The 14,037-nt window shown below is 48.6% G+C and overlaps 1 protein-coding gene across 8 annotated transcripts in view; it reads right to left on the bottom strand.

Moving 5' to 3' along the window:
- NPHP4 (nephrocystin 4) overlaps positions 1 to 14,037 on the bottom strand; it is a 135,913-nt gene that overhangs the window by 88,898 nt on the left and 32,978 nt on the right. For 7 of the 8 annotated variants that reach the window (XR_008621169.2, XR_004670107.3, XM_034954042.3 and 4 more), the window contains 2 exons: positions 13,303 to 13,458; positions 3,973 to 4,109 (listed from right to left, as the gene is read on the bottom strand). Coding sequence is in view for 6 of the 8 variants with exons in the window: in XM_034954042.3 (XP_034809933.3) it covers positions 3,973 to 4,109; positions 13,303 to 13,458 (293 nt within the window). In the remaining 2 variants the exon portion in view is untranslated. Of the gene's footprint in view, positions 1 to 3,972; positions 4,110 to 13,302; positions 13,459 to 14,037 lie in introns of those variants that run through there. The other variant, XM_034954062.3, reaches the window with a different exon arrangement.

Genomic DNA, 14,037 nt, shown 5'->3' with positions numbered 1-14,037 from the left:
CAAAGGGAAACATGTTTAGGCACTAAGTCATAAACCAATAAAAACAGAATCGGCCCCAAAGTGGTCACTCGATATTAAAGTGTTTCATCTTAACAAAAATGTACAGGCGCTATAACAAATGAACAAGGATATTCCCCTGGCTATTAGTGTTTATTAAATTATGTAATCTTTGCAAAATGATCCTCAAATTTTCAAGTTTTCTTTACTGTCCATTAATCAAGCTGAACAGACCTAAATTCAGCCTATTAGTCTTTGGATAACGAAAATAAAACTATGCAGATAACTGAGTATCTGCCAGTTGGATTGGAACAAAAATACAAAGATAGTAAAAATACACAATAAAGTGATTTTTATGGGACTATATAAAATTCAACAATGATATTCCTAAAACAACTCTACCCTCACACAATCCGCCCTGACAAACAAGAAAACAGCAGGAACTACACCAAGGAAACGGATGTTGCTGTTTCAATCCTATTCTCTGCTTTGTGTTTACATAAGACCATATTATGTAGAACTGCATTTTCAAGAACGGGTAGGGAGCAAACAAGTCCAGCTCATTCACACACACATACACACACACACACACACACACACACAAATAACTTGCTAACTTCATAGACTACTAGGATGAGCACCTGAATCATTCATTCTCACAACTAAATAGTACAGCCCTCCTATGTGCCAAACACCGTTCATGCACATCACGTGTCATGGTAAACAAAACAAAGTCCCTGTCCTGGTGACACTCACCACAGGAGACCGACAATAACAGATAAGAAGGCCAGCTGCTCCCAGGAAGGGCTGAGCACCCGGGAGGAACGCGGGGTGACAGCTGGAGACACGGTGGCAAGGGCGGGGAACAGCACCCCCGCAGGACAGTCAGGGGACCCCGTCCAGACCTGAAGCCTGAGGGAAAACATGCAGAGATGTGCAGGAAGAACATTCAGGAAAGTCAGCTACATGCTGCAGGACCCATGCAGGGACAAGCATGAGTCCGAGGCCACCCAGGCAGAGGCATGCCTGAATCCGGGACCACAAAACAGGCCCAGGAAGCAGCACACAGCGAAGTAGGAAACCAGCAAAGACCAAACCATGCCCAGGAGGCAGTACACAGTGAGGCAGGGGAAACCGGCAAAGACCAAACCACGTGCATCTTGGAGGACCAGGAGCCTAGGTGTCAGTCCAAGGGCAATGAGAAGCCAGCAGCAGGTTTTAAACACAGAAGAAAAATGGCTGAATTTATGTGGCCTCTCCTGTGGCAGCCAGTCTGGGCTTGCTCTCATGGAGGCAGATGTTTAAGAGAGGAGTTTAAGAGAGGGTCCCTAAAAGTCCAATTACACTTCATCTTACCCAAAAGGCCAAGAAGCAATGAATTTATGTTTTTAAAAGACCTCTTTGACTACTGAGTGAAAAAAATGTTCTCTGGGACTTTCAAGTGAACATGAGGGACACTTCCTCAGAGAATTTCCTTCCCCCAATACCTAAGGAGCAAAATATGCCACCAATCAAGGACGGCAGCATAACAGACCACACCAGCCTTCAGGACCTGGCGCCAAGGCAGGACCCAAGCCTTGAAGCTCAAAGGGAGGAGGGCAGGCACCATGCCCAACTCTGCCTCCACCCCCAGGAGCTATGGCCGAGTTGGCAAAATCCTGGGAATTCCACCAAACCCTCATGGTAAAGGATTCATCTGCAGCTCCAGGCAAGGGATCTTTAAAGCCATACCCTTTGTCCTGTAACCTGGAGTCCCCTACCTCTCTGACTCTGGACTTGGCCAGTGACCTGCTTTGGCCAGTGGGAGAGTAACAAATTTAATCCAAAAAGAGGTTTGAAAATGTCTGCACATTTCCAACTCCTCTCTTAAACATCTGCCTCCACGAGAGCAAGCCCAGACTGGCTGCCACAGGAGAGGCCACAGGAGCCACGCCACCCCAACCAAAGTCATCCTAGACCAGCAGCCCCCAGCGGACCAGCCAGCTCATTGCAGGCCCATGAAGATTTTCCAAAAAAGTCCCTTTTACTTCCTGCTCGAGATTCTACTAAAAGTCAGGATATATACATGGAAGAATGCTCAGCCCCAACCTGAAAATAGCCCAAAAGTCCATCAACAGTAGAATGGATTTATAAATCCTGGTGCCCTCACACGGACGACCATCCAGCAAAAAAAGTGAGCAAATGGAGCCACAGCCACTGCAGACAGCCTCCCACGGGAGCATGGTCTTGAGCAAAAGCAGCAAAACAAAACAGAAGAAAAAAGTACGACTTCATTTAAAGATAGGTCAAAAGCAGGCAAGCCTATATTGTTTAGAGATGCATCGATAGGCGGTAGAACCAGAACAGAAAGCCAAGATGTGATTAGCACAAAGGCCCGAGGGAATGGGCGGGGAGGAAGGTGCAGCCGGAGGAGACCCGCGAGGCTCTGAGGGTGCCTCTGTGGGTGCCGGGCCCAAGGCCTCCCTCTGCCGTCCTTCCTCGTGTCGCGCAGTCACACAATTGCATTCTGTGCACTTCTGCGGGACTCATCACGAAAAGGGTGTGACATGAAGAGGACTCGACGCAATAGCAAGATGTTACCCACACCAGTTTCTTGGCTCTCTGCAATTAAAGTTTCTTTCTCTTTGTTTCTGAAGTTGAAAGTGAAGACTCTCTCTCATTCTAGGAGGGGGAACAAGGAGTGGTTTGCCCACAACCCAGGTCTGAGGGCCCCTCCTTCCAGAGCTGAGAGCAGCCAGGGCTGACCCCTCTTCTCCCCACTCCATCTGGTGATCATCAGCGAAAGCGCAGGCAAGGGGGCTGAGCCCAGGGCTCCAGCAGAACCAGGCAATCTCCGTCCCACATGCCTGTTCCCCCTGCTGCTGGCGACAGAAGAGCCAGGGCGGACAGACCTCATTCCAACACTATTTGTGACAGTTCATCAGGCCCAATTTTTCCAGACCAAGGACAGATTATTGCCTAGAAAACATAAGCAGTCCCCAAACCTGCAAAGGCTTTTCCAAGTCTTGTCTGGCATACAAACAAGCTTCTACACAGAAAATCCAAGACAACTTTTGCTGTCAGAGGTGACAGGAGCTCTAGAAACAACCTCCCTGGCCCTGGTGTTTTACAGCTTGCAAGCCAGAGCATCGCTGGGACAGAGCCGGAGAGGAAACCCCAGTGCATGCTGCGTACTAGGCAGGCTGAGCTCCACGCACCTGCACGACGCAGACATCCCTCCCGGGGGCCACAGGCAAACAGGCTCAAAAGCCTCTGCCTAACAGACGGACAAGCCCTCCAGACGCCCTGCCTGGGCACCTGGACAAACCCATACACTGAAAAGCAACAGACAGGAACAGCAGGGAGTGTGAACAGGCTCTCAGTGACCAGAACACAATGACCTGTGACACGGGCAGGCCGAGGGGACGGTGAGTCTGGGGGCGCCTTCCCAGGGGCCCAAGGTGGGTGAGATGACCGAGGTTTCCAGCCACCTCCGGAAATGAGCCCCATGTCCCCGCCGACGTCCTCTGAACATGGGAAGGGTTCTATGGGTTTCCCTATGCTCATCTGGTGACTTAGTTTACTTTAAATGAGGACTATTTCATGATCTACCAGAATTAACTTTAATTAACATCTCAGGCCAACAGCATCTTCATCACTGTTGAAGTTAAAACAACTGGAGGCTCTGTGGGGGCCTTGGCTGTGGAGGAAAGGGGTCCCTAAAGATCCAATTCAGCTCCAGAAAGAGGGGAAAAGACAGAACTACATCCTTAGGGCCACAGGGCCCTCCTCAGCAGCATCAGATGCGGGGTCTCCCCTGCCCCACCCACCCCTACCCTGCCCCACCCACCCCTACCCTGCCCCACCCACCCCTACCCTGCCCCACCCACCCCTACCCTGCCCCACCTCTACCCTGCCCCACCTCCTCCCTGCCCTACCCAGGTCCCACCCCTGCCTGGCCCCACCCTGCCCCCCATCACGCTTCTGACTCCACACCTCCTGGAAGTGGTCCTGGACGTGGAGCTCCAGCAGCTCTTCCTCAAACTTCTCCAGGGAGGGGTACAGGGTGAAGAATAAGTCATCCAGGTGCCCCGTGATGGGCTTCTGGAGGCGAGGCTTTCGGAGAGCGTCGCCTGAAACAGTGAGGGTGCGAAAAGGGTCATCCTTGGGAATAAAACACCCACTGGCAGCCACCGAGGGTCCCTACCGACCCCAGCCTCAGCCGGGGCCTGCAGCAACGAGGGGTGCTCGGGACTCCCAGACAGAGCACAAGGCCCAAGCCAAGCCTCCACAACAATTAAGCAAATACAGATTTCATTGGCAGTCCAAAATCTACCCCAAACCTCCTCCAGGAACAGTTTTTCGTGTTGTTTTGTTTTTCATTTTTTGTTTTTCTGCTTGTTTGTTTGTTTGTTTGCTTTGAGACGGAGTCTCGTTTTGTCGCCCAGGCTGGAGTGCAGTGGTGTGATCTCGGCTCACTGCAACCTCCACCTCCAGGTTCAAGCCATTCTTCTGCCTCAGCCTCCCAAGTAGCTGCAATTACAGGTGACCACCACGACGCCCAGCTAATTTTTGTATTTTTAGTAGAGGCGGGGTTTCACCATATTGGCCGGGCTGGTCTCGAACTCCTAACCTTGTGATCCGCCTACCTCGGCCTCCCAAAGTGCTGAGATTACAGGCGTGAGCCACCACACCTGGCCCAGGAACAGTTTTTATAATTCGACAACTCAAAGAACACAGATTGGAGAAGGCAAAGTGACACGTGCGGCCCTGCGGCCTGCTGCCCGGCATGGCTTCCTTCCTCTCTCCAGCAGGAACACGGCCAGCCACGCCGCTCCTTACTTTACTGTGTTACCTTGAACCATCTGCAAACACACTGAGCAGGCATGAGCCTGTCAAGGCAACCAGCAAAATACAGCCTGAACGGCACCACGAGAAAAGGGTCCCATCCAGAGGACAGTGGCCCCAGGGACCCAGCTCACGGTCTCCTGCAAAGCAGGCCCATGAAAAACCTTGGCTGAGAGAGGGAAGGACCCTGGGCTGCCTGGGGAGCCTTCTCCACTTGCTCTAGAGCAAAGGCTCATCCAGGAGGAGGAAGGATGAGCCAACCGTTTCCCAACCTACACACACCCGTGGACTCTGCCCCTTCTTTCTCCACCATCGTCATCTTCTTCTGGTCCTAGCTCCATCTCTTCCTATATTTTAATGATCTTTTACTTATGTAGATATGTAGATTTTTAAAAGCTAATTTCAAACTTGAAAAAAAAGAAAACACTGAGGTAACACTCCATGCTGATGAAACTGCCGTCAAAATAACACTCTACTATCCTGCTGAAGATTATGAGTCAGTATCGCCTTTGCCTTTGAGTATGTCAAAAGCTTTAAAATATCACTTTCTGCCCCAGTAATTCCACTTTTTGAACCTATTCAGTGAAAGTAATCAAAGACAGAAGCAAAGATTTATGTGCAAGAATATTCATTGAAACTTTATTATAATAGAGAAAAATCGAAGCAACCAAATGTTCAATAGGGGAATGTTCACTAAACTATTATTCATCCCTGCTGAATAAGAACAAAAAAAAATCATACTGTCAAAGATTTAATAAATTGAGAAATAATCGTAATATTGTAAGTGAAAAGAATAGTAACATATGAAACTATTATGATTCCATCTGATAGCGACGGTATTTAAAAGCATGTGCACTTACACGTATACATGTGGATCTGCAGGCAGGAACTGTAGATTATTTTCTTCTTTATAGTTTTCTATATTGTCCCCATCACAAACTCACATTAGGTTTGCCCAATGGAACAGAATAGAGATTCCAGAAATAAATTCATGCCACCTACAGCTGACTGATTTTTAAAGAGGTGCCAAGAACACGCACTGGGGAAAAGACAGTCTCTTCAATAAATGGTGCTGGACAAACTGGACACCCACACGCAGAAGAATGAGATGAGACGCCCTACCTCTCTCCATATATAAAAGTCAACTCAAAATAGATTGAAGACTTAAATGTAAAACCTGAAACTATGAAACTACTAGAAGAAAACGGAAGAAGTGCTTCGTAACACTGGGCTGAGTAAGGATTTTTTAAAGTAACATTGGGCCGTGAAAGGATTTTTTTTAAATAAAACCGTAAAAGCACAGGCAACAAAAGCAAAAAGAAACAAATGGATTATATCAAAATAAAAAGGTCTTACACAATAAAGGAAACAATTAACCGAGTGAAGAGATAACCTGTACAATGGGAGAAAATATTTGTAAACTATATATCTAACAAGGGGTTAATATCCAGAATACATAAGGAATTTAAGCAACTCAACAGAAAAAAAAAAAAAAAACTAGTAGCTTGATTTTAAAATGGGCAAAAGGCCTTAACAGACATTTCTCAAAAGAAGACGTTCGAATAGCTGTAGGCACAGGAAACGATGCTCAGCCTCACTAGTCATCAGGGAAGTGAAAATTAAAACCACAATGAGATACCACCTCACTTCAGTGAGAATGGCCACCATCAAAAAGATAAAAGAAAATAAGCATTGGTGAGGACGTGGAGAAAGGGGAACACCTATACAATACGGGTGGGACTGCAAATTAGAACAGCCACTATGGAAAACTAGACAGAGGTTCCTCAAAAAGTTGAAAACAGAATTCCCAGATAATTCAGCAATCCTACTACCGAGTATATAATATCCAAAGGAAATGAAATCAGTATGTCAAAGAGATATCGCCACTCCCATGTTTATTGCAGCACTATTCACAACAGTGGAGACACAGAATCAACCTAGGTGTTCATCAATGGATGAATGCATAAAGAAAAGTAGTGTATCTACACAATGGAGTACTTACGCAACCACGATCAAAGAATGAAGTCCTGTCGCTTGCGACAACACAACATGAATGGACCTAGCAGACATCAAGGTTAAGTGGAATAAGCCAAGCACAGAAAGACAAATACCACATGATCTCACTCATATGTGGGACCTCAAAAAGAAGAGTTGGTACCATAGAAGCGGAGCACAGAACAGTGGTTATCAGAGACTGAGGAGGGGAGGGAGAGGTTGTCAAGGGGTCATGGTACAAGTTACAGTCTAAATTCTGCTGTTCCTGCACAGCAGGGTAATGATGGTTACCAGTAAGTTCCCATAAAATACAAAAGAGCTAGAAGAGCAGCTAGAAGAGCGGCTTCTGAATGTCCTGACCACACAGAAATGATGAGTGTGGGAGATTACGGTCACGCTAGTACTCTCATTTGATCTACTCTACAACACATACGTGTACTGAGAGATTATGGTCACGCTAGTACTCTCATTTGATCTACTCTACAACACATACGTGTACTGAAACATCACACTGTTCCCCATAAATATATACAATTACAGTAAGCCAAGAAACATTTTAACAGAATGTTTCAAAAAGCTGGGGGGGGCGGGGCGGGGAGGGATGACATAAACTAAAATAACGGAGGACAAAGGCCATTTCCCAGACCGACTTCCTTTAGGAAAGATCACTTGTGTGCCATGGGTGCCCCATCTCAAGAGGCAGCAACTCAGTGGAGGGATCAGGGTCACCAGGCATCTGGGAGGGGGCAGAAGTCAGTGCTCCTGGAAGTGGCCCAGGCTGGGAAGGAAGGAGGTTCTGTGTGGCCACCCCATGACCAGGGTGCACACGCATCCCCAGGAGCAAAAGCCATTCCAATAGTTGTGACTCTGGTCTGCACAGAGAGCTGAAGATGCAAGTCCCACGCACAGGAAGTCATCAAGGGAGGAAAGATGGGTTCCCACCAGGACAGCCAGACTGAGGAGCTACATCTGCAGTGAGTAGAAACTTCCAGATCCTGGAGGGCCCAGGGAAGCCAGAGAAGCCTGGGTATCCTCATTCAGCCAGCTTGGCAGGCCACATCTTGCAAGCATCATGGGCTCTGGAGTAAAGCACCTGAGCCCAAGCCTGGCTCAGCCACCAAGTTACTCTGTGACCTTCGAGAGGCCAGGCCTGGACAAAAACACAGCTGGACCCGGTGCTGAGTGTTGCCTTCGCACATCTGAAGGGCTAGCTAGCAAAGGGCAAACAGATCAGACCTCCCAGGACGCTCTACTGTAGGAGGCTTGGATCTGGGCTGAATTTAAGACACAACTTTCATGATGAAGACGCTAGTGCTTTACCAATCCATCTCATTTTCTCCCCAAATACATCTTTATGAGCAGGCCCTATTATTGTCCCCATTTTATAAAGGAAAAACAAAAGCAAAGACTTGGAGAGGCTGGGAAACCTGCCCCCAGCTCACATCGTGGCTAGACGTGGAGCAGACAACCGTCACAGGTCTGTCAGCCTCCAGCATAACCCAACAAACATCCTTTTACTACCTGAAATCATTCACTCTTTCACTCACTCATTCAACTAACCAACCAACAGCAGCAACCACGACAGACACGAACCCCACCGTGGCAGAAGTGACCCCCACTGCAGTGGAGGCGTTCTGCCCTTCATGCTCTGTAGCTTGGCCTATCTTTAATTTATCTGTTGCCAAGTCTCTGGCTAGGAAAGGAATTCCCAATAACAGCATTGCTCCTATGGAAAAACACACCCCACTCTACAACAATCCATTTTATTCTGGGACCCCCATAAGCACACTACAGAGAAAACAGGGATTGCCAGCAAACCCTTCACAAGCAAGAACCCCCTTCCCACTGACATACAGTGGAGAGCCCCTGAGATTCCCCTAGGCCCTAACGGGCTCCCACAGCCCACAGCCTCCTGGGGACACAGCTCTTCTGCTAGGGATATTTAATTCAGCAGAATGCACCTCAGAAACAAGACCGCTGCAACAGTGGTATATTTAATTCAGCAAAATGCACCTCAGAAACAAGACCGCTGCAACAGTGGGATATTTAATTCAGCAGAATGCACCTCAGAAACAAGACTGCTGCAACAGTGGGATATTTAATTCAGCAGAATGCACCTCAGAAACAAGACCGCTGCAACAGTGGGATATTTAATTCAGCAGAATGCACCTCAGAAACAAGACCGCTGCAACAGTGGGATATTTAATTCAGCAGAATGCACCTCAAAAACAAGACCGCTGCAACAGTGGGATATTTAATTCAGCAGACTGCACCTCAGAAACAAGACCGCTGCAACAGTGGGACATTTAATTCACCAGACTGCACCTCAGAAACAAGAACGCTGCAACAGTGGGATATTTAATTCACCAGAATGCACCTCAAAAACAAGACCGCTGCAACAGTGAGATATTTAATTCAGCAGAATGCACCTCAAAAACAAGACCGCTGCAACAGTGGGATATTTAATTCACCAGACTGCACCTCAGAAACAAGAACGCTGCAACAGTGGCAGCAGAATGAAAACTACATTTAGGAATGATTTAAGCAGGAATGAAAATGACTTTGAGCTAGTCCAGGTTTATTCTAAAACACCTATTGCCTTTGGTGACTGTGGTTAGATTTGAGGTCTGCCCTTACCAAAATCCATTCAAGAGAGACCTATGACCTACCTCCTAAGAGTGCAATGTGACATCCTCAGCACCCAGCCCAGGGCCTGCTTCACAGTGTCTACTCAATAAATATTTGTTGAATAAATCAATGAATAAATGAATGAATTAGTGAATACGTAAAAAGTATACACCAAACTATGATCAGTGGTTTTCTCCACGGAGTTAGACTAGAAGGGAAGACTTTCAGTTTTCTCTAAATGTATTGAACACACATGAACTTCGTGGTTTTAAAACGCTCTTTAGCATATTGTATAAAAGGGGCAAACAACTGACAAGCTGCATTGGCACTGGCCAGGAACAGCCGTCAGAAAGCAGCCTCAAGGCCAGGCACAGTGGCGCATGTCTGTAATCCCAGCACTTTGGGAGGCCAAGGCAGGTGCATTCCTTGATGCTGGAGCTCAGGAGTTTGAGACCAGCCTGGGCAACACGGAGAAACCCTGTCTCTACAAAACATACAAAAATTAGCTGGAGGCCAGGCGCCATGGCTCACACCTGTAATCCCAGCATTTTGGGAGGCCGAGGTAGGTGGATCACCTGAGGTCAGGAGTTCGAGACCTGCCTGGCCAACGTGGTGAAACCCCGTCTTTACTGAAAATACAAAAATTAGCTGGGCATGGTCGTGAACACTTGTAATCCCAGCTACTCGGGAGGCTGAGGGAGGAGGATCACTTGAACCCGGAAGGCGGAGGTTGTAGTGAGCCGAGATTGTGCCACTTCACTCTTGCCTGGGCGACAGAGCAAGACTGTCTCAAAAAAAAAAAAAAAAAATTAGCCAGGCATGGTGGCACATGCCTATAGTCCTTACTACTCAGGAGGCTGAGGTGGGAGATTGACTTAAGCATGGGAGGCAGAGTTTGCAGTGAGCCAAGATTGTGCCACTACACTCCAGCCTGAAGAAGAGCCAGACCCTGTCTCAAAAAAAAAAAAAAAAAAAAAGAATTAGAGAAGAATCTGGCTGTCATTACATACATAATTTAAAAAGTTTAAAAAGTAAAATAAAAAGAAAGTAACCTCAGGGCCCACACGGCACTGGCACCCCAAACACAACAGAAAGGCTGGGCAAATTGTGTTTCTCTCCTAAAACAACTCTGAGAGTGGGGGCAGGGGGCGGGGGGGCGGCAGGTGTTGCTGAGATACCTATCCTTTCTCTCCGAAAGGCGCATACGGCCCTTACCTGGTGGAGTCAGTCAGTCCCCCTCCCTCCCTCCGGACACCATGGCGAGTGCTCGCCCTGCCCTCAGATCCCCTGCTCACTCGATTTTCAACACCAGCAGCATAAAACGTCATTAATTTTGCAATGTTCTAGGCACTGCCAGCATTCATTTGGCACCTTGGTGACGGGCCGGCTGCTCCACACCTGGAAGGCCGACTTGAGGCCAACGGGCCAGACCTCTTCCGAAGCATGGCTTTTAAGAATGAGGAGCAGGAATCATGCACCCCAGGCTCAAGCTCTTTAATCCAAAACTCTGTCTCCCATCTTGTGGTCCCCTTGGCCCCAGCTTGACACAAGACACTAGGAACAAAACCAGGCCTGTCCTCTTGGGGCACCACGGCTTCTCATTTGCAGTCCTAGTCATGAGGCTGAGCCAGCCCAGTGACCTGCAGGTAATTCTGTTGGTCTGCAGTTCTACTGACACCCACGGGCAAGTCACAAAGTGATGACTACCCCTCCGGCTCCAAGACTCCCAGGTAGTAAGACTGACACAGCTGACTTGAAAGCGGCACACAGCTAGTCCCAAGATCAGTATCCACCAGGCGACATCTCACAGCTAGTCCCAAGATCAGTATCCACCAGGCGACATCTCACAGCTAGTCCTGAAGATCAGTATCTAATAGGCAACATCTCACAGCTAGTCCCAAGATTAGTATCAACCGGGTGACATCTGAAAGCTAGTCCTGAAGATCAGTATCAACTAGGCAACAGCACACAGCTAGTTCCAAGATCAATATCAACCAGGCGGCAACTCACAGTTAGTCCTGATGATCAGTATCAAGCAGGCGACATCTCACAGCGGCGCCTACAGGGCCCTCCCTCGCCAGCAGAACAGGGGCCAGAAGGACAAGCCACGGACCAGGTCTCAGAGCAAGACACAGGTTTTCATGTTCTCTTTGCTCAACTCAACAGCAGTGACAATGAGGCCTTCCCTCTGTCTCCTTCTTCCTTTCAGAGGATTGCAGGCAGATTACAGGGTAAGACACCCCGAAGTGGGCGTGGAGAGCACTTATAGCTCAGTGAGCAGGACAGACCCAGACTGCGACCCCACGCTTGCTCTTGTTCAGAGTTCATTCCTCCCTTCTCATTTCTCACCCTCTCCTCCCTGGAATGCTGGAAAAACAGTGACTTCACAATGATGATGTCCACCATAGACCTATCCAAGAAATTAATTAACTCAGATAATAACATCTACACCCCAGCACCAACCAGAATGCCTGCGCGACGCACAGGGCTGTCATTGCCAACAACCAGGGACCTGCGCCGGAGCCGAGCTGCATCCTTTTCCTCAGGGTCCAGAATAAGCCAAACTCTCAGCACAGCACTGCTCTCGGTCCCCGCCCCTCACACACAAGGTCAAATCCTGCTCTTCCTGGAACCCAGCAGGGAGTCAGTCACCCAAGACACCCGAGGTTCTGGTGGTGCCAGGACATCTCCAGCACATGACAGGTAGAAGGAGGCTGGTGTGTCCCTTCTCCTGGAGTCCTCAAGAAAGCCACACGCAAGTCTCCAGAAGTGCCTGGAAGAAGCATGCAGCCCAGGCCATGAGGACCACCCAGAAGATTCCTACAGCAGAGCACACCCCCAACACTCCCATGGCTGCTGGGGTCGACCCAATTCCACCACCAGAGAATCAACTTCTGAAAACCACACCAAGACAGAGCCCTTGTCCTTTAACACGAATTTCAATTTCCAAAAATCCTCAGGTCACTGCACACCCAGGTTCACAGCAGCCAGAAGGTGGAAGGCTCAAGTGTTAACTGATGAAACAATCGGCAGAACATGGTCCATCCATAGACCGGAATATCATCCAGCCTTAAGATGAAAAGGAAGGAAACTGGGACACACACTATAACATGGATGAACCTCGAAAACACTCCACTCAGAACTTTGAAGACATTTCACTCTTAGGATGAACTAACAGAGCAATTCCCCTCTCTTCCTAAAGAATGCCGGCCACTGAAGGACAAGGACTGCATGATCCCAGTCCTATGAGGTCCCTAGAGTCACTGAAACCATGAAGACAGAAAGCGGAAGGGTGGCTGCCAGGGGCTGGGGGAGTAGGGAATAGGGAGTCAGTGTGGAAGGGGACGGAGCTTCAGCCAGGGAAGAGGAAAGAGCTCAGGGATGGATGGTGCTGGTGGCTGCACTACAATGTGAATGTACTATTGCCACTGAACTGTACATTTTAAAAGGGCTAAGACGGTCAATTTTATGTTATCCTTATTTTACCTTAATTTAAAAATCATCATCATGATCATCAGGTCACTGATATGATGCCACATGGTTGAGATCCAGCCAGTGGTCTTCCTAGCTATGGTCACAGAGACTTGAACTCTGTCTCTCACGAAAGCATTTTCCCAACCAAAGCAGCCAGAAATGACTCGAAGGATGTGAGACACTATTTAGGAGGGAAACGGAAACTAGACTGCCATTCCATCCTCCTCCACTGCCCCCCACAACCCCCGCCAGGCCGTGCTGCTGAGCTGCAGGGGGCGCTCGGCCCACGCTGCCCCCAGAAGAGCCCAGTGCCTTCAAGGTTTCACTGTGAACTAGGACAGACTCACCTCACCAAGTGGAGAGAATCAAAGATGCACTTACCGGATTCTCCATGAGCTGGAAGCAGGCCAGGTATCTGCTGCAGACCAGACACCAGAAGGTTCTCAGGAAGAAGGTGGAACGCAGGCTCCAGGGCCGGGTGTGGCTTCAGCGTGTACTGCAGGCTGCAGTTCTCAATGAGGGTCATGTGTCTGTTTTCTGGTGAAGAAAACACCAATGTGATCAACTGATAGCTGAAAGCAAAGGTGCTTCCAGTCAAACCAGCCAATTAACAGAGAATGTTAGAAACACCACAAACAGGAAAGGGACTTTTCTAGGGAGAGTGAAGTGGTGCTGTGTTCTGCCTCAAGTGAAAGGCACTGATCTTTAATAACCTTCTCTGGTAAAGTTACAATTTAAAAATTTTTTTAATTTTTCTTTTTTGTTTGTTTGTTTGTTTTTAGAGACAGGGTGCCACTCTGTTTGCCCAGGCTGGAGAGCAGTGGTGTAATCATAGCTTCCTGAAGCCTCAAACTCCGGGGCTCAAGTGATCCTCCCACCTTGGCCTCCCAAAGTGCTGGGATTACAGGCATGAGACACCATGCCCGGCCTGGAGGTGCAGTTTTTAATCCAACATAAAATCTCTCCCACCCACTACTTCCCTCAGTCTCCTGAGAGCACAGACAGGCACAGACTGTGCAGTTTCCCCAGGTCTCGCTGGTCCCTGCCATCAGACGGGCCTGGAGGACACCCTGGCCCGAGGCCTGCCTGCCTGCCTTTGTGTGTCAGCACTTGTAT

Source organism: Pan paniscus, chromosome 1 (genome assembly GCF_029289425.2).
Source record: "Pan paniscus chromosome 1, NHGRI_mPanPan1-v2.0_pri, whole genome shotgun sequence".
Lineage (NCBI taxonomy): Eukaryota > Metazoa > Chordata > Mammalia > Primates > Hominidae > Pan > Pan paniscus.
The sequence above is the reverse complement of the archived record's forward strand: the minus strand, read 5'-3'. Positions and strand labels throughout refer to the sequence as shown.